This window comes from Alligator mississippiensis, chromosome 16 (assembly GCF_030867095.1).
Source record: "Alligator mississippiensis isolate rAllMis1 chromosome 16, rAllMis1, whole genome shotgun sequence".
NCBI lineage: Eukaryota > Metazoa > Chordata > Crocodylia > Alligatoridae > Alligator > Alligator mississippiensis.
Window position 1 is genome coordinate 3,872,938 of NC_081839.1, and position 23,638 is coordinate 3,896,575.

General features: G+C 55.7%; 1 protein-coding gene across 2 annotated transcripts; it reads left to right on the forward strand.

Annotated features, from left to right (window-relative positions):
* Positions 1 to 15,425: 15,425 nt before the first annotated feature.
* S1PR4 (sphingosine-1-phosphate receptor 4) lies at positions 15,426 to 20,504 on the forward strand. 2 transcript variants are annotated; one of them, XM_059719518.1, is made up of 3 exons: positions 15,426 to 16,359; positions 16,714 to 16,834; positions 18,204 to 20,504. In XM_059719518.1, exon 3 carries the CDS (start codon positions 18,416 to 18,418, stop codon positions 19,568 to 19,570), a length of 1,155 nt encoding a protein of 384 aa, XP_059575501.1. In that variant the 5' UTR covers positions 15,426 to 16,359; positions 16,714 to 16,834; positions 18,204 to 18,415; the 3' UTR covers positions 19,571 to 20,504. The 2 variants fall into 2 exon arrangements, with proteins under 2 accessions (XP_059575501.1, XP_059575502.1); XM_059719519.1 differs by having other exon boundaries at positions 15,426 to 16,834.
* Positions 20,505 to 23,638: the final 3,134 nt, after the last annotated feature.

A 23,638-nucleotide genomic window follows, 5' to 3' on the forward strand; every position in this document is an offset into this window, starting at 1 on the left:
CCCGCCTCTGCTGCATGCTCACATGCCACCACCCTTTGGAAGTTGCTGCGGTCACTGAGCTGATAGTGGGGAGCTGATAAACCCGCAGCTTGGAGCGCAGGGGTGGATGCCCTGGGGCAGCGTTCCCCAGCTCTGCCCCGCATCTGAGGCCCCTGCCAGTGTTGCAAACAGTGCAATGCACCAGCCTGGGGCTGCATGAAAGAGCTGTAAGACCCAGTGTGCAAATGACCCAAAGATTTGGGGCAGACATCATTCGGGGCATGTGATGAGGGCCTGATGCAGATAGCTAGGAATCTGTGCTGGGGAATCCCAGCTCATTAGCTCGAGCTGTAGTGGTCTTGGGCTCAGGAGGTCTCTGGTGTGACGAGCGAGTAGGTGGCTGTCAGGCAGGCAGGGTTGGGCACTGATTATCCCCCGACTTGGTACCGCGGAGAGGTCTGTAAGAGCAGGGGTAGACGCGGTGTGCAGAGAGGGCTGGAGAGGCTTCAGCCTTTTGCACTTGTGCTTCTGCTGCTGGAGCACTTTGCAAGCACGCAGCTTTGAGCGCTAGCAAAAAGCAGCCTTGTACCATTAGTACATTAGCCATTGTGGCTGCCTATAAGTTCATCACGGGGGCACAGAAGGGAATTGGTGAGGATTTATTCATCAAGGCGCCCCCCGGGGTTACAAGAAACAATGGCCACAAGCTAGCAGAGAGCAGATTTAGACTGGACATTAGGAAGAACGTCTTCACAGTTCGAGTGGCCAGGGTCTGGAACGGGCTCCCAAGGGAGGTGGTGCTCTCCCCTACCCTGGGGGTCTTCAAGAGGAGGTTGGATTAGTATCTAGCTGGGGTCATCTAGACCCAGCACTCTTTCCTGCTTATGCAGGGGGTCGGACTCGATGATCTATTGAGGTCCCTTCCGACCCTAGCATCTATGAATCTATGAATTAGCTGCTGATACCGGTGGGGAAACTGAGGCACCGGGCATGAGAGTGACTTGGCTGTGCTGGGACCCCACATTGCATAGGCAGGGGCTGTGTGCGGGTGCGGGAAGGCTCCCTGCGCAGCCAGGCTGGGTCCCAAGCACCTAGGCTGCCGTGAGACTCATGCCTGCCCCCAGCCAGGCCAGGCATCAGGAGTAACCGGACAGTGGGTTGTTCCCGAAGGAGCAGCGGCCTCTGCACCTTCCCTCCTGTTGCAATGCGCTCGGCCCAGGCAGCGGGCAGGATCCGGCCTGGCAGCTCTGGCTTGCTGCCGACGAGTCGGGTCAGCCCACGACCCTGTCACCCCCTCTCCTGTGCTCACCTGCGTCACCTCCTGGACTAACTCGTGGCTCTGAGCTGATGTCCCTCTCACAGGCCGACTGTGACCTGACCCCAAAGACCTGGCAACTGCTTGGGAACAAATACAGCACCGAGTTCAGGACACGGCCTCAGGGGAACCTGTCCTTGCCTCTGCCATTGCCTGGCTGGGTGAGCTTGGGCAAGCCACTTCCCCTTCCTGTGCCTCAGTTTCCCCATCTGTAAAGTAGGACCCTACCTTCCTTTGGGGGGCACCTGGAGCTCTGGAAAGCATGGTAAATGCTGGCTTTCTGGTTCTCAGTTGTGCACATGTGAATAGTTTAGGTTGTTTCTTGTCTATGCTGAATTTCATCCCCAGCCCTGAGCAGCTCTGGGCCAGCGTGGCCAGCTCACTATTATCCCCCTGTTGCAGGCCATTCACAAGCAGCGCTCCAGAGGCCTGGGACACACCTGTCCAGTCCTCTTGGCATCAAGGCCTGCCCCCCACCCCCCTCCCAGTGACATGTGGGTCCAGTGATTACAGCCGTTACCAAGAAGAGCGTGAGAAAGTATCAGAAGATGTACAGAGATGCATATCTGACCCCATTTAGGAAGATAAGGCGGGCTTCTGCAGGTTCCTGGAGATAACCAGGCTTTCAACCACCACCTTGGGCTCTTTGCACCCTCACTTTATCTTTTTCTATTAGCAAGCCACTGCCATAAACCCTTTGCCCTTGGCTGGAAGGATCTCAGCCTGCTGCGAAACCCTGCAGTGAGTCTGGGCACGGGACAGCAGAGATGCTGCGGTGCTGAGCTTGGTCTAAGGCTCCATATGGCATAGGGTGGCTCTAAGGCCTGTATGCTCTACAAAGCACTCGTGCTACAGGTAACCAGGCACGGAGACCAGTTATGTAGAAACAGGTGCTTGGGCCCAATATAGCTGTTATTCTGTAGGGTTTCGGACCCTGCTTCGGCAAAGCTTCCAGGTGCAGTTAGTGACTCTTGGGTGCCAAATCACTCGGGCTGATGGAGAGATGAGCTGCTGTTGTCCAAAGCCAGCTGAGGTGCCCAGCAAAGCAATGGCCCTGCTATCTTAGAACAAGCTCGTCTGGGTCCGTGGCTCTGCTCAATGCTGGGGGAGACTGTCTTTGCTACCTAAGCACTAGGGGATGGCTGGCAAGTCTAGCAGGAGAAAGTCTGGAGCCCCCAAGACTCTCCGAACTTCAGTTGTTACCAAAAACCTGATACCGTTCGGTCTTCTGAGGGACAAGATTACAGCCCATCTGTGATCGGGACTCTGGCTATCTTAGATGCAAAGTAAGGGGACAGTTACGATTCCCCTAAAGATCTCGGTCTCGGTGTGCTAAATCAAGATACAACTGCACTTGGAAGCATAGAAAATTAAGGTTGAAAGGGATCTCAGGAGGTCACATTTAATCCAACCCCCAGCTCCAAACAGGACCAGCCCCAACTCCATCATCCCAGCCAGGGCTTTATCTAGCTGGGTCTTAAACACCTCCAAGGTTGGAGAGTCCACCACCTCTCTGGGCAGCCTGTTCCAGTGTTTTACAACCCTCCTCCTGAGAGTTTTTCCGAATATCTAACCTAAACTTCCCCTGCTACAACTTGAGACCAATGCTCCTCCATTCCCTCTTAGCAGGTAAGCTGTTACTACCCCCCGCGTCGAACAGAGGCAAGAGAGGGGTCTATAACTCAACCTTTTATTGATTATACCCCAAAGCAGAAGAATAAGCACTTGTCTCTTTGCCAATTTTTTACTACTTGCAACAGCACAGTGCAGATCCTCACCTAAACCGGCCTGGGGGAGATGCAGGAGGGAGGAGAAGGGTGGCGTTGCAGCCTGGCAGCCTGTTGTCTTGACTTTGCTGAGGTCTTTCCCTAAATCCTCCCTCTGTTTACACCCGATATTCATGTGTGGCTTATGACTAACCCCAACAGAGGGTATTATTAAAATATGTCTTTATTTTGCTCAGATTTTGGGAGCTGGACTCAGCCAGTTTTTCTGTGGATTTGGAAGGTGCTAGCTCTCTGGGGTCTGCGTTGGATGTTTCTAGGAGCGATGAGGACTTCTGATCCCTTTCCCTCCCCATCTGGGAATGCGACTTGCCAGTTTGAACGTCTGCAACGGTGCACCAAGAAACACGCCTTACGGCCAACTTTAGCCACGCGCCTGCAATTTAGCGCAAGTCCCTTGAAAGTCGAGGCCGACATGAGGTTTGCAAAGACATGTGATGAGTGCAATGGGATTCTAGCTGACTCCATACAACTCAGTTATCAAAAGGCAAAACATCAGTTTTAGCTGCCTTTATACACTTTCCAGAAAGCAATTACTTAGTCTTGGCCTAGTCTAATAGTAGTGGATTGGATAAACGGCTTCTTATTCTACTTTCCAGGCTACTACTTGTGACTGAAATGCAAGTTTATTGATTACTGATTGCATACCACCTTAGGCACATGTCATTCGTAACTTGGGCGTTTGCTAGGTCCATAGCCTGCACTGGTCAGCATGGTCTGTCAGTCCATAACCATGCCTACAGCCTACAGTAAACCCAGGGATTTCTAAAGCCTCCGTTTAAATCTTGTTTGGGGTTGGTGAGCCTGCTTCACTGCTCTGGCAAGGGCTCCTCGGTCAGCTGTGAATGCCCAGGCCCCCAGATCATACTGGACTGCACCCTCCAAGCCTTCCCGCATGTTTCTAGGCTCCGTGCAGGCATCAATTCAAACCGGGGTCTTGCAACACTTGGAAGTCTATGGAGTTGGAGCTCAAAAACCAGGAGCTGGAGGGGGTGTAGCACCTGCTCACTCCCGGCTTTTGCTTGCAAAGCTTCATGCGTGGGTTCAACCCCCTCCGTGCCCCAGTGGAGCCCCCAACAGCACCTGCAAAGCTGCCTGAGCCCCTGGTGGCGAGCGCATTCTTCATAATGGGGCAGTGAGAGCAATTAGGTAGAACCAGGTGCTGGCATCAGCACATGCTGAATTGCAAACCCCAGCATTTTTGCCTGCGACTTGCAGGTGCAGAACTGACAGCAGACGCTCAAGAACATGCCCTGGGGGGGCTGGAAGAAGCCCCTGGAGCCAGGAAATAGCTAGCAGTGTTGCTCTTCCTGTCCTACCTACGTGACAGTCTTGCATTGCAAAGCAATAGAGCTCCTGGGCACCCAGCAAGATGAAGGAGTGATTGTAGCATACCTAGGTGAGTGCCATGGAGCCAGCAGGTGTTTCGGGAGTATGCAGGACATGGCTGCATGAGCCAGCAACCGGGCACGGGGTCTGCACCATGTTGCATCAGTGAGAATCTTTCTATTGGCAGCAATGAGCTATGGATAAGGCCAGGGTGGGGATATGAAGCAACAGCATCCAAAGGCTTAAACTGGTTGTGACTGGGTATGGGTGATGGTCTAGAGCTCATGATGCCGAAGACCTGCCCTGCTGCAAACAGCCTTTCTCTGCTCTGCAGGTGCGTTGCCCCTGATGCCAGCGCCCGGACGGGGATTCACCTTCAGGAAGAGGATGTGGGTATCGGGCACGTGGCAGCTCTGACGTCAACCCATGGATGGCAGCTGCATGCCATCATCAGAAGGTGCCACAGGCCAGCATTCCCTTTGCTAGCTCTGACCTGCACGGTGCAGGTGGGAGGGGAGCGAGGAGGCCTCCCGTTGCAGGGGATGATTCCTCATATGCACCCGTGCACTCCCAGGCCCGTATCCTATCTCGGCTCTAAGGCACCAATGTGCACCCCTGCAAAGCTGCTCATGCATGGGGCAGGTGGGTCTTCCTGCCTGCTGCTCTTTGGACATGATTTCCACTTTCAGGCTTGATGAGTCCAAAGCCCATGTCGGGCTTGGACCCAGCCCTGATCCCCCCCCCATCCTTGCTCCTTTCTCCTCTCTCCATCTAGACCTTGTGCATTCGTCCATGTGCAAAGGCCCAGCACAGCCCCAGGTCCTCAACTGATTCCCCCATAGAGGGGGCCTCAAACAGCAGTAGTGCAAGGCCTGGAGGTAAAGGTCTGGGCGCACAGGGGTGCAGAGCAGTGCAGAGCTCTGGAAACCCAGTGCAGCCCTCCTTCTCCTGTCTGTGCAACAGGCATTGCTGAGAACTGCCCACAGAGCCACCCCAGGCAGGGGGGGCAGTGAATTTGGATGGCCTGATTGCTGAATGTGTCACCCATAACTTTATCAAAGTGGCTGCTTTGCCACGCTCCATTCAAACCAGGATAGGGGCTTAAAACCCAGGCATAGCTAGAAATGCCATGGCCCTACATGCAGGAAGCAAGGGGGCATGCAAGGGAAGGAGATTAGGAGATTGGCCCTAGACTGGAAATGTCTGTGGGTGACTCTGGCAGCCTGGGACCAGCTGCACCAGTGGGTTGAGAACTGGGAAGGAGCTGAGGTCACTGGCTCTGAGGGGAGGGTCTGATTTCAGGTGGATTGGGCTGGAGGGAACAAGGGGGTCGGCTCTGGTGGGCTGACAGTACCGAGGGCAGGGCTATGCACTAGTTGAGCCCTAAACCACCCCCACAATCACAGCATCCTAGAAAATGAGGGTGGAAGGGATCTCAGGAGATCACATCTAGTGCAACCCCCTGCTCCAAGCAGGACCAGCCCCAACTAGGTCATCCCAGCCAAGGCTTTGTCTAGCCGGGTCTTAACCTCCAAGGATGGAGAGCCCACCACCTCTTTGGGTAACCTGTTCCAGTGTTTTACTGTGCCCCAGCCAGTTTTCTATCCACCTTACAGTCCAAGCCCATACTTCCAATGATACTGGGAACTTAGGAAGCATCCAGGTTCAACCCTGACCAGCTACATGGCCAGCCAGGCTGGTGCTGGGCTCCCTACCCATAGCTCAGGTCTGACCCTCATGCCCCCAGCTCCCCTGGCCCCAGACCCCCTCACTCAGCACCTGCTGAAGCGGCACCTCTTCTGGCCCAGGCTACTTCCCCCGAGAATCCTCTTCTGGTTTTTTTTGACCCCAAGACGCTCATTGCACTGGGCTCTGTGGTAGCTTAGTCATTTATTGACATCTTTTTGTGCATCATATTTATGAAATGTCATGTGCAAGCGAGATGTTATCATGCCAGGCCCATTGTTGCAAGACCCATGTGGGCAGGGCTGGCTCTGCATTTGTTCAGCGGCTTGGGCTGAATAATATGCCCTAGAGAGGAAAGTACCCTGTTCTAAACAGCTGGGCATTTAAATAGGTGAAGCACAGAGGAGGTGAAGTGTCTTGCCTGAGGTCACAGGAGAGCAGTGGCAGAGACGGGGACAAGGCCTTGCGGACCCTGGGGCTGCGAGACTCCTGCGCCTCTCCCCAAGGACAAGGGAGCCACGCAGGGTGTGGTTCCTCTCCCTGCCACTTCCTTGGCCACAAAGCCAGGTCGGGTGAGGCTGTGGCTGGGGCCCTCAGCTCCTCCTACGCTCAGCTCAGTATTTTGTTTACTCCGCGCTCCTGCCCCACTTCCTGCTGTTAGCACCGCTTCCTCTCGGCAGTTCAGTTTGGTCTTGGGAACGGCACTTGCAAACTGCGGGGTGGAAATGAGACGGGGCGCTGGTTCGTTCAGGGGTGCCGCGATGGCCATTGGCACCAGCTGGGGATCGGGGGACAGGCTGAATTCAGCTGGCGGGGGGTTGGATCTCGGCTTGACACTGAGGCTGCCCTCCATCTCCCATGGGTGTCCCCCAGAGGCAGTGATATTCCTATCCTAGGAATTGGGGGGGGTCTTGGGTTCATCCCCGCTTCTGCCACTTGCTTTGTGTGACGTTGGCCAAGTCGCTTCACCCCCTGGGAAGGGTCTGGAGAATCCCCTTTCCAGCGAGGTCTTGGCGACCTACAGGGGACACAGCACCCAGGCGACCATAAATGTGCACGTGCCATTTGGCAGGGAGGGGAAGCAAGGGGTCAATTGATGCAAGCTCTAATTGAGCCTTGGAGGGCTTGCCCAAGCTCTGACCCAAGGGTTTGGTATTCTCTGGCTGGGCCAGGTTTCCACGGGCCCATCAAAAACCAAGCGGGCATGTCTACACAAGACACTTCAAGCGCAGTAGACTAATTCTACTGCACAGTAGCATGGGGGGCAGAGCCCATGCGAACGAGCTAATGTGCAGTAGATTTAATCTACTGTGCATTAACACCCCCAAAAGACTGTTCATTTGTGCACCGATTATGGCACATTAAGTTAGTACCTGTTATTATGTGCAGACGCACCCAATGAGAGGGGAGTTTTCTGAGTAAGAAACTTGACTTTAAGCAAATGCGGGAGTTCATTTATGTCATGCATTTGGACACCACTTTTCTGAGTAAGAAACTCGACTTAGCAAATGCAGGAGCTCATTTTTGTCATGCATTTGGGCACCACAGTGATGCCAATGAACTAGCACAGGAGGAAGGGGGAGGCATTATGAAAGTCGAGCCGTGGACCTGGCCTAGATGTCGTTTCTCTTCCTGCGAGACCTCGAGAGATTTTCAGCCTCTTGTGTCCTAAGCTGGAAGCAAATGTTCATCTCCTAAATCCCCATGAATTGATGATCTCAGGGGGCTGGGGAGGGGAAATGCCTATTGGACCAACAGCAAAGTTTTATTCTGCTCATTTCAAGCTGTTGCATCTCGATCTCACCCATTTTTTCTTGATGTATTTGGGCCGAAACTCCTGTCTTGAAATCTTGAAACGGAGTTGATTCAGACCGAGACACAAGGGCTGGTTGTTTCGGGAATGGCAGTGTGAGGCATAGTGAAACACCCAACTGACTCCCTGCCGCCAGCCCTGTCCCCTGCATCGCTGCTAGTTCCTATGAATTCTTCCAGCCAAAAACACATCACGTTAGACTGTGCCCAACTAACTCCAGTAAAGAGCTTCTGTCTCTGTAGAGCAGCTGATCATCTAATTTGGTTGGCTTTCTGACCCAAGGGGTATCTGGCTAAACCCGGTGCTACCGCTGGAGTTTCGTACTGGAGCCACTCGGCTTCGTATCTCTCTGGGAGCTGCAATAAGACGGTCTTCCCCCCAAAATCCAGGAGGTCTGGGACCAGCCTGCCTACTTTGATCGTCCCACCCAGCTAGGAAGCCCCGATGGGAGGAAGGCAGAGACAGGAGAGCAGCAACCTGCAGCAGTCAGTGCAAATGCCCTTGATGCTGAGAGGCAAGGGGAGCATGGCCAAAGAAATCCTTTTATGTTTTTGGCCAAGTAGTATTCACTTGTTCAGTGAGAGAAGGGCCCGAGGGAGGCTGGTGTGTCATGTTCTCCCTGGTCAAGTGAGGGGAGTCCGCTGGCTGAGACATGGCAGGAAGGCAGACTGTGGAAATGAGGGGAAACCGAGGCAGCAGCAGAAGGGAATAAGTGTAGCAAGCAAAACCGGGGGCGTTTGTGTGGCCGGGATGCCCGCTTGTGCATGTGGAAAAGGTGGAGGACATTCTGGCCTGCTGGCAATGGCATAACATTAGCAGGTCTTAGATAACCCTGTGTCGCTTGGAGAGCCAGCAAAGACCCTTGGGATGTGGCTTCCCTCAGCCTGTCTGGTCCGGGTCAGGGTACCTCGGGCAGCACTGGGGAGCCTCTGCTCTGCAGATGACCTGGAGGCCTTTCTCCGCACATTGGGGCTTGCTACCAGATGGAAAAAGTCCAGCTCGAGTGACCGAGATTAGCGGCGCTCCAGGCAGGGAGACCCAGGTGGTATCTAAACCATGAGGGTCGGACCGGTCGGGCCCTTTCCTGGCGTTAAATCTGCCTGTTCTGTCAAACCGAAGCTGAATTGAGGCATATTGTTACCAGGTCTGGGGGGAGCCTTTTGCATGGGGGCACATCCATGCGGCTCAGCAACCGTGAGAGCTGGCTCCCTCCTGGTTGTGGCCAGAGAGTGCATGGGGAGGATGCTGGACCTGGTGCTTTTGCATGAAGCCAAGGCTGGGTCTGACCATTGTGCATGGAGAGAGAGAGGCCGGTGCAGCTAAGCGGTGTCAGAGCAGTGTCTGGCTGGGCATGGTCAGAAGAAGCAGCACCCTGACCAGAGGAGCCTGAGACAAACCCTCCAGGGGACAGAGATTTGGGTAGCTCTGGCCCCCAGCAGATAGACAGACTGCAACTAAAAACCAGTCCAGCTGGGGAGATGACATGTAGGGCTGGCAAGGGTCAAGGTCTTGGCCCAGCCAGCCAACTCAGGACAGCTGGACAACAAAATGGTCTGGCAAGTGCCAGCGGGTGCAACCTTAAACTTGAGGCAGGGCAGCTCATAATTAAATAGAAACCTGTTGGTGACTGCAGCCCCCACCTACGAGCAATGGGGAGCAGGCGGTCTGAAGGCAGAGAGCGATGGTCAGAGGGGTGCAAGAGGGCTGGCGTATCTCTGTGCACAGGCCTTGCAGCCCACAGCAGGCATTTATAGCAAACCGGGTTGGAAGAGCAATTTATCCGAGTCAGCAATTCATCCGAGGGCGGCGCTTGCCTTGGGACTGGCCCAGGTTGCGGAGGGGAGGGAAGACGTCTTCCTTCGCCCCTTTAACCATCAGAGCATTCAACTCTTGCCACCCGGCTAGGAGCGGACCAGCTGGTCTCTTGGGGTGGCTCAAGGAGGAGGGATATATCTAAATCAAAGTGCCTTAAATTCCCCACTTCTAATTGTGGCTCGCAAGCACAGGCAGGAACCTTAATTTTGATCGCTGATTTTTATCCTGTTTTGCCGTCATACTTTTGTTTCTTTTGGTTGGTAACCATTACACATTTGTGTAAATGCGGCATCTCTTTCGCCCAACCAGGAGAATAGCATCTACCTCTGCCTTTTAATCATGTAAGCAGTCGCAAGGTTTAATATGTATTTATGGAGATTTGGTAGCGTTGGAGTGATGTCTCCATGAAATCCCAGCAGTAAGGTGAGAGGCCAGGATTTCTTGGCATGACATCAGTCGCTGGGAGAGTGAGACAAGGTTTTGAATGCAAGACCATCTCCTTCAAGTCGGATTTGTAGTTTTACCGTCCTTTCCTTGTCCTGAAAAGAATGAATGGGATGTTTCTGTTTCTGCCAGATAACTAATTCCTTTCTCATCATTTTTGTCGAGCTCTATTTGGATGGAAATGGGGGTTCAGTTAATAATGCAGAGAAACAACATTTTAGAATGATTGTGTTCGTTAAAGAAAAGCTGTATTTAACTAAGAAAATAACTCTAAACAACCTTGAAATGTCCTGGATATCAAAGGGGGGATGGATCTCAAAGCCCATTTTGCATTTGATCCTGAGTCTTAAACAAAAGAAGTCTTGTCTGTCATTACTGAAAGGGGCTAAGTGTCCTCATCTCCAGGTCCTTCTGGTTTGTAGAATGAATAGAGTTCATCCTCTCATACCTAATTGCTTGCTTTTTTTATTTTCAGTCCTTTTTCTTGCATCCCCAGTTGGTCGCTGAACTTTGCACAAACCGGTCATCAGACTGAGCCGAGTGAACTGCAGTGGAGCATAAAAAGCTCCCTTCAGCTTGTCAACAACCTCTGGGTCAGATAGAGCGATTTCCTCCAGTCGAGTGGTTCAACTTTGTCAGCAAAAACCGCCTGTTGCTTAATGCTTCGACTTCAGTGTCTTGAAGATAGTGTAGTCAGCTTTGGCTTTAGCACCATGAGCCTCAAGTCTAACTTTCACTGGGGTTGTTGCTTTGAAAAGAAAAATTAACTGAGCCATTGGGTTGTTCTTTGCATTTAAAATAAGAAAAAGCCTCTTGGTTTGCTCAGAGTAGTGGGCTCAGCAGTCCTGACGAGAGGAGGATGCAGCCTGAGCTGAACTGTGCTTTGATGAGCTGATAAAAGGGTGTGTCGTGTCACACCAGCAGTTGTGAAACCACCACCCAGGAAAGTTAAGAGAAGGTGTTGAAGGTTTGAAGCCTGCAGCAATCTCAGGCTCCTCTCCTGCTGAGAGCAGTTTTAATATAGCGTTGACTACACATGCGTGATAAAACTACACACATGAGTGATCCCGGCACGCGCTAGCAGTTACGGCTGCAAGTTTCCAAAATGCCGAGGGCCTGGGCTATCTCCTAAGGGTCTGCCTGCAGAGCTGTGTGACCAGGGGGTGGAAAGGTCCCGCACCATGCCAGCAAGCCTGCTGGTGGGGAAGCCGTGCTGCCAGGGAAGGGGGCAGAAAAACTGGGGTAGCTCAGTGGTGCACAACCTTGTCGTGTGTGGGCTGGATCAGGCCCCGTGCCACCTCCGCTTGGCCCTGCGCTACCTCCACCTGGTCTCTGTGTGTGATGGGATTGGGCTCTCCGTGTGCCCTCTGCTCCTGGGACCGTCAGTGGGGACTGCTCACCTTCCCCCAGTCCCAGATGGAGCAAAGCCTGAAATCCTAGCATTAGAGCTCCAGTGGCCCCGGACAGTCTCCCTTCTTCCACTCCCACGTTCAACTCCTTCCAGTGCCGCTGTGCAAACATCCCCTGGCTGAGCCCAGCGGGGACTTCTCCCCTTACACACCCACCCCTGCCTCTAGTTGCTTTTGAGGAGCTTGTCCATGGTTGTGCTGTCCTCAGCGAAGCCCCATCCCAAGTCTAATGCATCCTCTTCTATGCTTGCAGGAACCGAAGGGACCTGCAAGTACTTTGCAGCATGGAGCAACCGCTGTGGGAGGTGAGATAATGTGCATGAAGAAGCAGGAGGCTTTCCAAGTGCCTGTTGATTGAGGATGGGGGTAGAAATGGCCCCGGCTTGGGTCTGAGGTGGAGCCACAGAGCTAAAACACATCCTGATAAGCTGATGGTGCAACGCTCTCAGCGTCAGGGCTGAGGCCAGAGAGCGGTGGGGTCTGGTTAGCTGCGCTCGTTCCCTGGGAGCACAGGCTCTGCTGACATCACAGCGTAGCATGGTGATGTCACAGCTGTGATGCAACAACCAGCCTGTTCCCCAGTGGTTAGGCCACTGGCTTGCGGAGAGAGCTGGGTTCCTGTCCCGGCTCGGCCGCACCTGGTTGCCGGCTCCGAGCGCATTGCTTCCTCTCCGCTTCCTGCCTCCATTTATTCAGACCTCAGCCGTGCAGGATAGCGGCTGTCTCGTGTTTGTGCATCGTGGCACGGGGGTGTCTCTGTGTTACCACCATGCGGGATTGCTCAGATGGTCAAATCCTGGCCGTTTCCCATCAGCTGAACAGATGAAAGCCTGCTTCACTGGCCTGGTGGGGCGGGAAGGGGCCAGGAGGGTGGTTAGGAGAGGGCTGGTGCAGAGTCCAGGAGGGACTTGGGGGCTGTTATGAGAATTGGCTGGCGGGGGGGCCTAGCTGGGCAGGGGGATGCTTGAGAGGGGACCCGGGGTCCCTATTGTGGAAGGGGGAGCTGCCACGGGCAAGTAGGGTCTTGCCGACAAAGCGGGAGGTGTCCAAAGAGCCAGGAGGGGCTGGGAGCACTGGTGGAGGCGTCAAATAGCGGTAAGGCATCTCCCTGAGGTCCCTGAGAAATACATATATTACATACACGTACATATATTAATGCATATGATCCGGTCGTGTTTGGTGGGACATGCTTCACAGGGATCACCGCGCCGTGCCGGGAAACAACGAGTCTTCCCCAGGAAGCCCCGCAGCATCCGTCGGCTATGGGATGCTGCCTCTGGCTATAGATTATTACTATTACAATGACCTTGCCTTAAGCTCCCCAAATGAGATCAGTTGCTTTTGGTGTCCTATCACCCCCCTGCCAAGACACGGTCCCTGACTCGGAGGGTTTCCAGCAACGGGCTGCACTGGAAACAAAAGGGCGCTGATGTGAAGTGGCTTTGTGGAGTCGGTCAGGAAGGAGGAGCAGGAATCCAGTGCTGGTTTCCTCGCTCCTCTCTCCTCCAGCCCAAACCTCCCATTCATAAAATCCCCACCCCGCATTGGAGCTAGGTGTCCAGCCCTCTCAGCTGGAGGCTCGCGACTAAACCATCAGCAGATCCCCGACTTCCCTTCCTCTTCAGAGGCCAGGCTGGAGCCTCGCGGCCTGACTGCCTTGCTACTGAGAATAGATAGAGGGCTCCATTCTCCAGGGTTTTCTCATAGGAGACAAAATGAGTCGTTATATAAACCTAGGCAGAGAGAGATGCAGATAGCGATGAGAGGGCACATTTATAACGGACAGATAAGCGCGCTCGGAGATTTGTCTATTTGGGCCAGAAGGAACCAGCCTGATCGTTTAGTCCGATCTCTGTGCAACGGCTCTAGAAATAACTCCTGCTTTGAGCCTGGTCCCTAGGATTCATCTATGCTATGCCCTTTAGAGAGGCATCCAGGCTTTGGTTTTAAAATGCCCAGCGATAGAGAAACCGCTGCCATCAGCAAGCTGCTTCAAAGGCTAAGGGCACTCACTGGGAATAAACATGCCCCTTATTTCTGCCTAGGTTCCCCCGTCAGCGGCTGGATCTTGTACCTGTGCCCGTCGGACTCAGCAAAGCACTCGTCCCAGAGAGATGCTTGCAACTGGGGAGTGAGTCGCCCTTACCTATCACTTGATAAGCTAAGTGGATGAAGCTGCTTGTCTCTCTGGTAGCAAGATGGGTTTTCCAGTTGGTTAATCGCTCCTGTGGGTCCTCTTGGAGCCCTCTGGGATCCTCCGGCATCCAGACACCAGAACGGGGCTCGCCGATGCCGGGCGCAGCGTGTCCGGTAAGGGCAGAACCGCGTCGCCCAAAAGGCCGATCCCCGGCTGATACCGGCTGCTTGCAAGACAGCCAAGCTCTGTCACCTGCAAATGGATTAAAGACCTGATCCACCCTCATGTGCTTTGCTCAAGTGCCTAAGTGGTGAAAGGGGCCCGACCCTCTGAATTTCTAGGCTGCTTTTAGCTGTGAGAAACCAGCCTAGGGTGGCTCCCGGGTGCCTGCTCTGCCACGTGTCTGAACTGATGATGCAGTGAAGCCCCAATGGCTTTGGCGTCTGCCTCCCAAGCAGACCAGAGCTGGGAAGAAGGGGCAAGCCTTCCCCACGCAGTGATCAGTGCGCTTGCCTTGGTGAGAGGCTCCCAGGCCCCCCTGCTGCTGAAACCTCTCTCCTCCACACCTTAGGAGGGCCCTGGGGTGGGGGGCACGACCTGCCTTTCCACACGCTGCCTCTGCCAAGCACCTGGACGATGCCCAGACCCCCAAGGACAAGCAGGGAGGGACCAGGTGCAGGGTCCCCAGCAGCTGCCCCAGCCCAAGGCTTCCTGGACTTCACAGCACAGGCAGGAAGCTCTGCAACTGCTCCATCCCTGCGTCCACACCTGGACCGTGCTTAATACCTCCGTGGGGAGGACAACCTGCATGGGGGGGGGCAGGGGCAGAAAGCTTGGCACAGGCTGTTCCTGCTCCCGGCTCAATGTTTAGGCTGAGTTTGGGCAATCAGCTGCCTTTTACGTAGTGTACTGAGGATGCCCTTTGCATCACCAACTTGTGGCTGCAGTAGGGTGCATGGAGCAACTCTTCCGCCACTTATCTCTCTGCTCTCAGTGTGAGCTGCACCCCTTTGCCCCCACGTGCACAGCCTTCCCTTAGCCCTCAAGTGAGGCATTTCCCAAGTGACTCGGACCGCTGCTCTGTCTCGGGGACGATCTTTGTGTCAGCTGCTCTTTATCAGCACTGAACCAATGTTTCCTTCCAGCCCCTGGATGAAAATCATTGTGCATAAATCAATGAGCCAGTCCTTGCTGCTTCTGACCAGAGCCCGCCTGCCTTATCATCGCAGCCAGTATAGAGCAGAGGGCTGGCAGGAGCCCCGGGGGGTCTCCAGGCTGCCCCCTGCACCAGGGCAGAATCAAAGCTATCTACCGCATCCCTGGCAGGGCTTTGATGATGGATCCTCGTTCTCAGTTGTGTTCGGATACCTCTCCATGAGTCCATGGGTCAACTGGTTTAATTCATCTAACGTTAGTACAGTGTGTGGGGATGGATGGATGGATGGATGGGAAAAAGCATGTGGGGATAGAGAGGAAGTATGGGGAGGGAGGGATGGGGTTTAATTCATCTAATGTTGGTAGAGTGTATGGGGATGCATGGATGGAAAAAGCACGTGGGGATAGAAAGTATGGGGATGTATGGATGTGGGGATAGGAAGGAAGGAGTGAGTGAGCATGTGGGAATAGAGAGGATGGATGGATGGATGGATGGATGGATGGATGGATGGAGAAAGTGTATGGGGATAAGGAGAGAGAACATGGAGAAGCAGGGAGGGAAAGGGATGGATGGAGGATGAATGGGGAAAAATAGGACATGGGAGTGGAACGGGTGGGCGGCTGGATGTGAATGCTGATGCCAGCAGGCAGGTCTAATCTAGCAGGTTTTTCTTCCAGCAATCGACTTGCCCTCCACTCTCTCTACTTCATCCCTGGATGGTTCACAGCCCTTTGCCAGTCCAGGTGTGACTCTCGGTCGCTGTCTCTTTGCATGGTGCAGAAGCCAAGGGAGGACAGTGCTTTCTGGTACCTAAGAGGGATTTCCCTTCGGCAGGAGATCCGGGTCAGAGCACCCCGCATCAGCTGTGGCGAGGTGGAAGCCACTGAGAGCAGGCCTCTGCTCAGTGCCAGTGCATGTGCATGTGGAGAGGTTTCGCTCCCCTGGGACCAGGGTGCAAGTGGCATGACGGTGACTATGAGCCAGGTGCTGAGAATAATACGATACAAATGGGCCCCCGCAGAGCAGGTAGCGGGGAAAAGCCCTGGCTAGTCCCTTCCTTAGCAAGGGCACGGGGGGCCGAGCAGGGGCTGCACCTTGCACAGGGGTTCATCCAGCTGGCGCTGGCTTTGTCATGCTTGGCCTGGGCCTCACCCCGAACCAAGGCGGTACCTCCTTGGCATGATGCTGCTCGGCACTGGGCCTGGGTTACACCGGGCTCCGGCAGAACCTCATGGACCCGAGTCTCTTGCTCTGCCTACAAAGCCATGACCAATCCCTAGGCTGAAAGAAGCTTTCTGCCACCCCCCAGCAGCTGGCAGAAGATATGTGTAGATGCTCTTGTTCCTTCCCCAGCTGCACGTCTCCAGCCTGCGTGGTTCTGGGTCTGCGGTGGCAGCTGGGAACAAGCCGTCGGATGCGGATAAGGCCTGGGCACATCCCAGGTGCAGCCCACTAGGCAAGCAGAGGTGCCACGGGGAGATCGGAGGCTGAGGTTTGCATCCAGCCCTCCAACCACCCCCGCATCGGGGTCACCCTTGTATTCTCCCCATCCCTAGTTCCTCTGCAGCGGGTGAGTCACAACCCACAGCTTGGCTCAGCTGTCCCTGGGGCAGGAAAGTGAGGGCTCCCTTCCACCCACTCCTGCTCACAGGGCAAATCTCTGGGACCGTGTGCCCTCGAGCCTGCTGCAAAGGGGAAATGAGGGCCTCTGCGGTGCTCAAAGGTGTTTGCTATTGTCTGATGCCCGCCACAAGCACCTCTCAGCCGCTCTTGGGTGGGGTCATCATCCTGAAAAAGTGCTGTGGTTTATAGTGTGTTGTAACTTCCCCTTTTGTTTCTCTTATAGGTACAAACAGACTCGGGCAGCACTGTCAGTGCCACCTCTGGGGGAGCCTTGTGCTAACATCTGGAGAGCCACTCCGACTTTCAAGCCCTCGTGCATGGGGCAGCAGAGAAGCTCTTAACTGGTGAGTCCAGGGAGCCTGTGCAGTGCTGGGCATGGCTGGGTGAGGTTGAGGGCAGCAGGCTGCAAGACAGGGAGCATTGCAACCCAGTCAGATGCTTTTCTTGGGAGGCATCTCTTGAACGCCAACTTTTTAATAGTTGGGGACACTTGGGTTCTATTTCTGACTCTGCCACCACCTCCCAAGTTGGAACTGGGCTTTCCTCTCCGTGCCTCAGTTTCCCTGTCTATCCCCTGGGAAGGGGAATGCCTCACCAAGCTGCTCTGCAAGGGGCTTTGAGAACCTCAGAAGCAAAAGGTGCAATGCCAAGGCTGATGCAGAGATTTTTTTTTTTTTTTTCCAGGTTTGCTTTGAACCTGTCGGGTTCATCCTGCCCTTGCATTGCAGCAGGAGCCCCAGGCTCAGGTTACTTTTGTGCAGGCTGGGACAGACATTACACATGGACCAGTTTAAGTGATCGGATACTGGTTTAACCCTGTAACTGAACAATCATTTAGTGCACTTAAACCAGTTTGAAAAGGGCTGAAACTGGTTTGAGATAAATCTGTAGTATCAGACTTAACTGATTTGGGTTTTTGTGCTGTCTGTCCCAGACCACAGAGAAGGGAACCCAACCGGGCTGGAGCCTGGAAGCCTCTTACTGATAGAAGCAAAAAGGGTATTTGGGTGCAGGAAGAGGGAAGCAGGAAATCAGGGAACCGCTCTCAGCTGCAGACAGATGTGATTTTAAATCGGTTTAAAAGAGGAAGGGGGTCTTAGAGCTGCAGCGTGCATCTGCTATTTCAATGCAACTGTTATATCTGTCTGCTCCTGCACCCGGCTAAGGGAGCTAAGCTGCTGCCTCACTAACCCTGAAGGAGCAGGTCTAATGTAATGTGCTCCTTAAATGGGAGTGGGTAGATGGGAGAGGTGCACTGGAACAGCTTGTACCGGTTTACTGGAACACCCCTATAAATGCTTTGTCTGTCCACAGCCTCTGAGAGGCCAGATGCATGGGTTACCTTCATGCCAGCTGACATAAACCTAAGCTCCTGGTGCAGAAGCCTTTCTGTAGGCTTGGGAGTGGCAATGCCACCCCTACTCCATGGCTAAGGAGCTTTCACTGTAGCTCCAACATCTTCTTGGGTCTTCTGTAGTCACCAGGTAGCTGGCTCTGGCTCAAAAATGCACACGCACCTCCACCCCACCGTAAGACAGGAAAGATGGAGAACCACCCAGCTGGTTACTGAGAAATAGTTTCAGCTGAAACAGGGAGGGTCAACACTAAAAGATTCACAACAGGAAACCTTTCTTGAACAACAGGAAGCCATCACTGCTATCCTGATGCCTGCCATTTCACAACCATTCACTGCTTGTCTTCTGTCTTTCGCAGAATTACAGGCTCCTGGTTCTGGTCTTTGATCCAGCAGGAAGCACTTGACTTGGGTCCAGTTCTGGTCCATCCCTCTGTCTGCAGGTGCCAGTAAGAGCAGCTCTTTCTCTGCTCCATCGCAGGCCACTGCCAACGCTAACCCTGGTCGCTGCTTCTCCTCCAAAGTTGCCTGGTCTAGTGCTAAGCCCCTTGTCCACTCCCTCTCTGCCCTCATGGAGATCCCTGCGGCCAACCTTTTCCTGGCTTCCAGCATGGACTCGTGCCTGCAGCTGGTCGCCCAGAAGAACATCAACATCATCCTGCAGCATTACAACTACACTGGGAGGCTGAGCCACCGGCGGTCCCAGGGGGACAGGATGAGCCTTGTCAGCATCCTCGTCATCGTCGTCAGCTGCCTCATCGTGATGGAGAACCTGCTGGTGCTGCTGGCCATGTGGAGCATGCGCACCCGCCGCTGGGTCTACTCCTGCATCGCCAGCATCACGGTGAGCGACCTGCTGGCAGGAGTGGCCTACGTCTTCAACCTCTGCCTGTCAGGCAGGAAGACCTTCCAGCTCTCGCCCCAGCTGTGGTTCCTTCGGGAGGGCATCCTCTTCATCGCCCTGGCTGCCTCCATCTTCAGCCTGTTGGTGACGGCCATCGAGCGCTACAGCACCATGGTGCGGCCCATCGCCGAGAGCGAGAGCACCAAGGCCACGCGCTTGCGAGGCTTCATCGTCTCCTTCTGGCTCCTGGCCATCCTCATCGGGCTCTTGCCTCTGTTGGGCTGGAACTGCCTGTGCGACTTCGACAGCTGCTCCACCCTGCTGCCCCTCTACTCCAAGAAATACGTCATCATCTGCGTCTTCATGTTCAGCATCATCCTGATAGGCATCGTGGGCCTCTACGTTGCCATCTACCGCCTGGTGCGGGCGGCCTCGATGACCCGCCACAGCAACATGCGCTCCCTGCGGCTCCTCAAGACCGTCTTGATCATCCTGGGTGCCTTCATCTTCTGCTGGAGCCCGCTCTTTGCCTTGCTGCTCATTGACGCCTTCTGCAAGCCCCAGGCGTGCAAGCATCCCTACCCGCTGGACTTCGCCCTGGCCATGGCTGTGCTCAACTCAGCCATCAACCCCGTCATCTACTCCTTTCGCAGCGCGGACGTGCGCCGGGCCATCGTGGGCCTGCTGTGCTGCTGCTGCATCCGCCTGGGGCTCCGCGGGCCCGGAGACTGCTTGGTCGTCCCCAACATCCACTCGGGCTCCTCCACCGAAAGCTCCCTGCGCTGCCGCGACAGCTTCCGCAGCCCCGTCATATCAAGCCCTCGCCCGCGGGCGCCTCTCTCCAGCAACTCCAGCATGCTGAGCAACCCCTCCAGCATCTGAGGGGGCTTCGCCGAAGGGACGTGACTCGCTCCCGGCTCTGGACTTGCCATGCTTGACCTGGGGGTGGAAAAGAGACAAGCAGGGACTGATGCAGTGGGATTGAGTCTGTAGGAATGACATCCCACGGCTCAGGCTGGGCTCTGCCCCAGGAGGACACGGGAAGCAAACACGTGATTGACCCAGCTGACATGCTTGAGACCACCTTGTACTGGCAAAGGCAGGGCCTGCCCACAATTGGGGGGTGGGCATTGCCCCGGGGTGCGTGACGTGCCTGCATTTATGGAGCTGGCAGGGCTCCGGGGTGATTGCTGTGCTTGGGGTTGGGGGCGAGCTGTTATGCGGTTGGATATATGCAGTGCCCCTGGCTATGAGGTTGCATAACAGGCTGGCCTGTCCCTTTAAGAGGGGGCAGCCAGCCCTGTTGAGCAAAATGCCCTCTGTAGGGGCTGTGCAAAGGCCAGAGGCACACAAGGGACCCCTGCCAGTGTCCGAGACAGGACAACCAGGTTGCGTGTGTGTGCTTGCTTTATTTCAGGACTCTTGTTTTCTAGATGAGGACTGGCTGAGGAGCCTCGGGGAGCTAGGACCTGCCTGGAAAAGCCCACGTGCAAGGCAACCCGCTTACACACACACGGGCATTGCACCATGGTGCATCCTGTGTCCACGGCTGGAGAGGTGGCGGGGGTGGAGGGGTGGGGAATAGCATGTTTTCTCCCTTGAAACATCTGCTTTTTTATTTCCCCCCAAAACCAGCTGCTGGAAATTGTGGTGCGCCTCATAAGTGAGGAAATATGGTAACAGCGGTTTGGGCTGCCTGAGCTTCTGCAGGGTGAAAGCAAAAGTCACTCGACACCTGATCCGCAGAACAAGGGGCAGGCTCTGCTCCCCGCCTCTTGTAAGGAAAGATCTTTTTTAAATTCCTTCTGCCTCTCAGAAACAAGGTGCGTGTCTTATTCCGGGGCGTGTTGCATGCAAGGAAATATGGTAGATGCTCTGCCTGCCGCCCCAGGGTGGGCACGGCTGTCTGGGGACTGGGTGTGAACAGCAGGGACGGGGCACCAGGCAGGCACGCTTGGGCCGGATGCCGCACCAGTATCCTGTGGTTAGACAGCGTGAGCTGCAGCTGCCAGGCAGACGCAGCTGGGGCATGGCAGGGTAGGGAGCCATCGAGCTACCCCAATCTGTTCCCCAGACCCCTGTACCAGGGGGACGGTGTCTCTGCTTTGGCTGCGGGGAGTTACAACCCCCGTGCCGTACTGGAGCAGGCGCCATGCCAGCCTGAATGGGGTGTCTGCGGTGAATCGCGGGCCAGCTGCACCTCTGTGCCCTGGGGCCTGGCAAAGCTGCAGTGTGGGACAGGGAGTGTCCCGTCACAATAGGCATTGCGGGGCCGGGCATGATGCACGGGGCGGGGGGAGCAGCGGCTTCGGGGACACCTCTGGATCAGGGCCACGGGAAGGAAGCAAGCTCCATTTCCTCTTCCCTTCCCGTCCGGCGTAGAGACATTGCGGCTTTCCAGGAACCTTTGGAGAACAGGGTTTTGCAACATGGAGCTTTGCGAAAATCAGTGCAATCGCCCAGCTCCGAGTCGAGCCCAAGGCTGGGAGAGGGGTAGGTGCCACGTGCTCCGTCAAGGGGGCAGCGTAGCCCTGTCCTACACAAGGGCAAGGCTAGGAGCGAACCCCCCGGTCTCCTGACTCCCAGGGTTTGGCCCCCATGTCCACACCCCTCTCTCCAGAGCAGGAGATGCCCTCCGGGGGTGAGGGCAGCTGCCCACATCCCATTAGGACCCGGCCGTGGCTTCGCAATGTAGCAGGACGCAGCGATGCAGTGACGGGTTTGAGCAGACATTGGGCACAGCTGAGCAGTTATGACGGGGCGGGCGTAGGTGGGCATCAGTGCCGGAAAGACAGAGTGGCACGGGCAGGGCAGGATGGACTGCGGTGGGTACAGCTGTGCTGCGTAGTACCGGAGGGGATGTGGGTGGTCATGGTGCCAAGCAGACACGGGGCACACGGTGGGGATTCGCCCACGGCTCGCAGCGAGGCAGGGGGTGTCCCGTGGTGGAGGAGGGCAACGCGGATCTAATGCAAGCGAGTGCTTTTGTGGGCAACTGTCCCCATCATCCTTGCCTGCGACCAGGGTACAGACCGTCCTGGGAACTGTTCCGGTCTCTTGCTCGCTCTTGCTTTCCCTTCCCCACTGTGAAAAGAGGAACCTAAACTCCTAACCCCACCAAGGGCACCGTGCCTACCCAAAATAGCACAGCCCCCAGGGGCCCTGCCTTGCCTCTGGGCTGCGTGAGCACACGGGGCTGAGCCTGGTGCCCCGGGGAGCCCGGGGGGGCCCCGAATGTTGGGGGGTCTGCAATGAGCCTTTCCAGCAGAGCCTCATGCTCTGGCCCTGTCTGCATTCATGCTCCTCCTGGGAACCAAGGGGGGCTTTCTCCCAGGGCAGTGGAGATGCAGTTAGCTGGGGATAGGGGCCAGCTGTGTCCCGGAAGAGGGAACCCCAGCCAGCCCTCCTCTGAGTCCCAGCCCTGCCAGCTTCAGCTCTGCAGCCTGGGCTCCAGCCAGGGTTGCGCGGGGGGATCGCGACCCTGAGAGCGTTGCATGAGGCGGGGTGAATGGAGGAGCAGGCCTCACTTCCTCTGCCCCTCATTTTTTTTTTTGCAAAAATATTGAATTCCACACCTACCTCCAACACTGCCCAGTGGCCTCCACGGCTCACTTGGCAGATCAAAGCACACCAAAAACCCGTTACACAGTTTGCACCGCGTATCTGCACACCCATCTCCATACTCGCACCTCCACCCACTGCCCTACACCCCGTCACACACACTCCATGGAGGGGCTGTGGCACGGGAGTCTCTTCCCAAAGCAGCGGGATGTGGAGCCCTGTCCTCTGAGAAGCAGCGGGAACAGCCCTTCTTGCCCCCACGCTGGGGTAGTTATGGGGGAGAGGGGCACCAGGGCTCCCCCAGCAGCTTGGCGGCATCTGCTGTGGCATGGGATAGGCCTGTTTTCCTTTCGGCTACCCCTGGACTCCAGCTCCCTGTCCCTGGGGGTATTGGGGTCTCTCCATCCACCACGTGCCCTGCCAACAGCTGCAGTCCCGTCCTCCTGCGAGACCCACGAACCTCCCACCCCTCCGTCTGCATGAGCCCGTAAGAGATTCCTTCCCTTGGCACGGTGCCTGCAAATCTCTAAACCTTAGCAGCTGTTTAAAGACCCTGCAAAAAAACCCAGCTCCTTCGACACCCTGAAGCTCGGTGCAGACCCCAACAGCTGGGACAGCGAGGAGGGGAGCACGTGGCCTTTGCAAGGACAGGCGGGGGGGCCTGGTGTGGGGCTGGGATGAGTCCTGCAGCCGTGCTGAGCCCTGGCCAAAGGGGTGCTCCAGATCAACCGGTTCCTGGGGGGATAACGGGCTGCATGGCAGGAGGGGGAGTGGAAGAGGGTGGCTCAGACCTGAAGCTGTAAGTCCCATGCCCCGGCCTCCCACGTGGGCACCTGGAGTAAGGGGCCGGGGAAGGAAGTGTCAGAGATGGAAGGAATCGGTGGGGCCTGTCTCCAAACAGCCACGTGCAGCCTGGGGGGAGCCGGAGAAGCAAGGCATGGTACTAATACTGCAGTGCTGTGGGTTTGAGTCTCTGCCACTGACGCGCTGCATGACCTTGGCCAAGACACTTAGCACGAGGGAAGTCCCAGGCAGGATGGAGGTGCTCATCTCCGCTGGATAGGACTGGGATCCTATGCACGCCCAGCACCCATTGGGATGCTTCTGTGGCTTGCCACGGAAACCAGGCAAAACCCAGCAGCCCGGATATGGGTTTGAGGAGCAAGATCCTGAGCCCCAGGGGGTGAGACCCCGAGCCACTGGACAGCCGTTCCCTGCCCTGTCCCCAGGGGACTGCGGCTCAGATCTGCCCCGTGGCTGAGGAGCCAGGCCAGGGGTGCCAGCTGCGGGGGCACAAGGGGAAGCTGGGAGCACCCCGTGGCAGTGCCCTGCTCTGTGCCCTGGAGGAGGCTCCGTGGCCTCTGGCGCCTCCTGGCGAGTTTGTTCTGT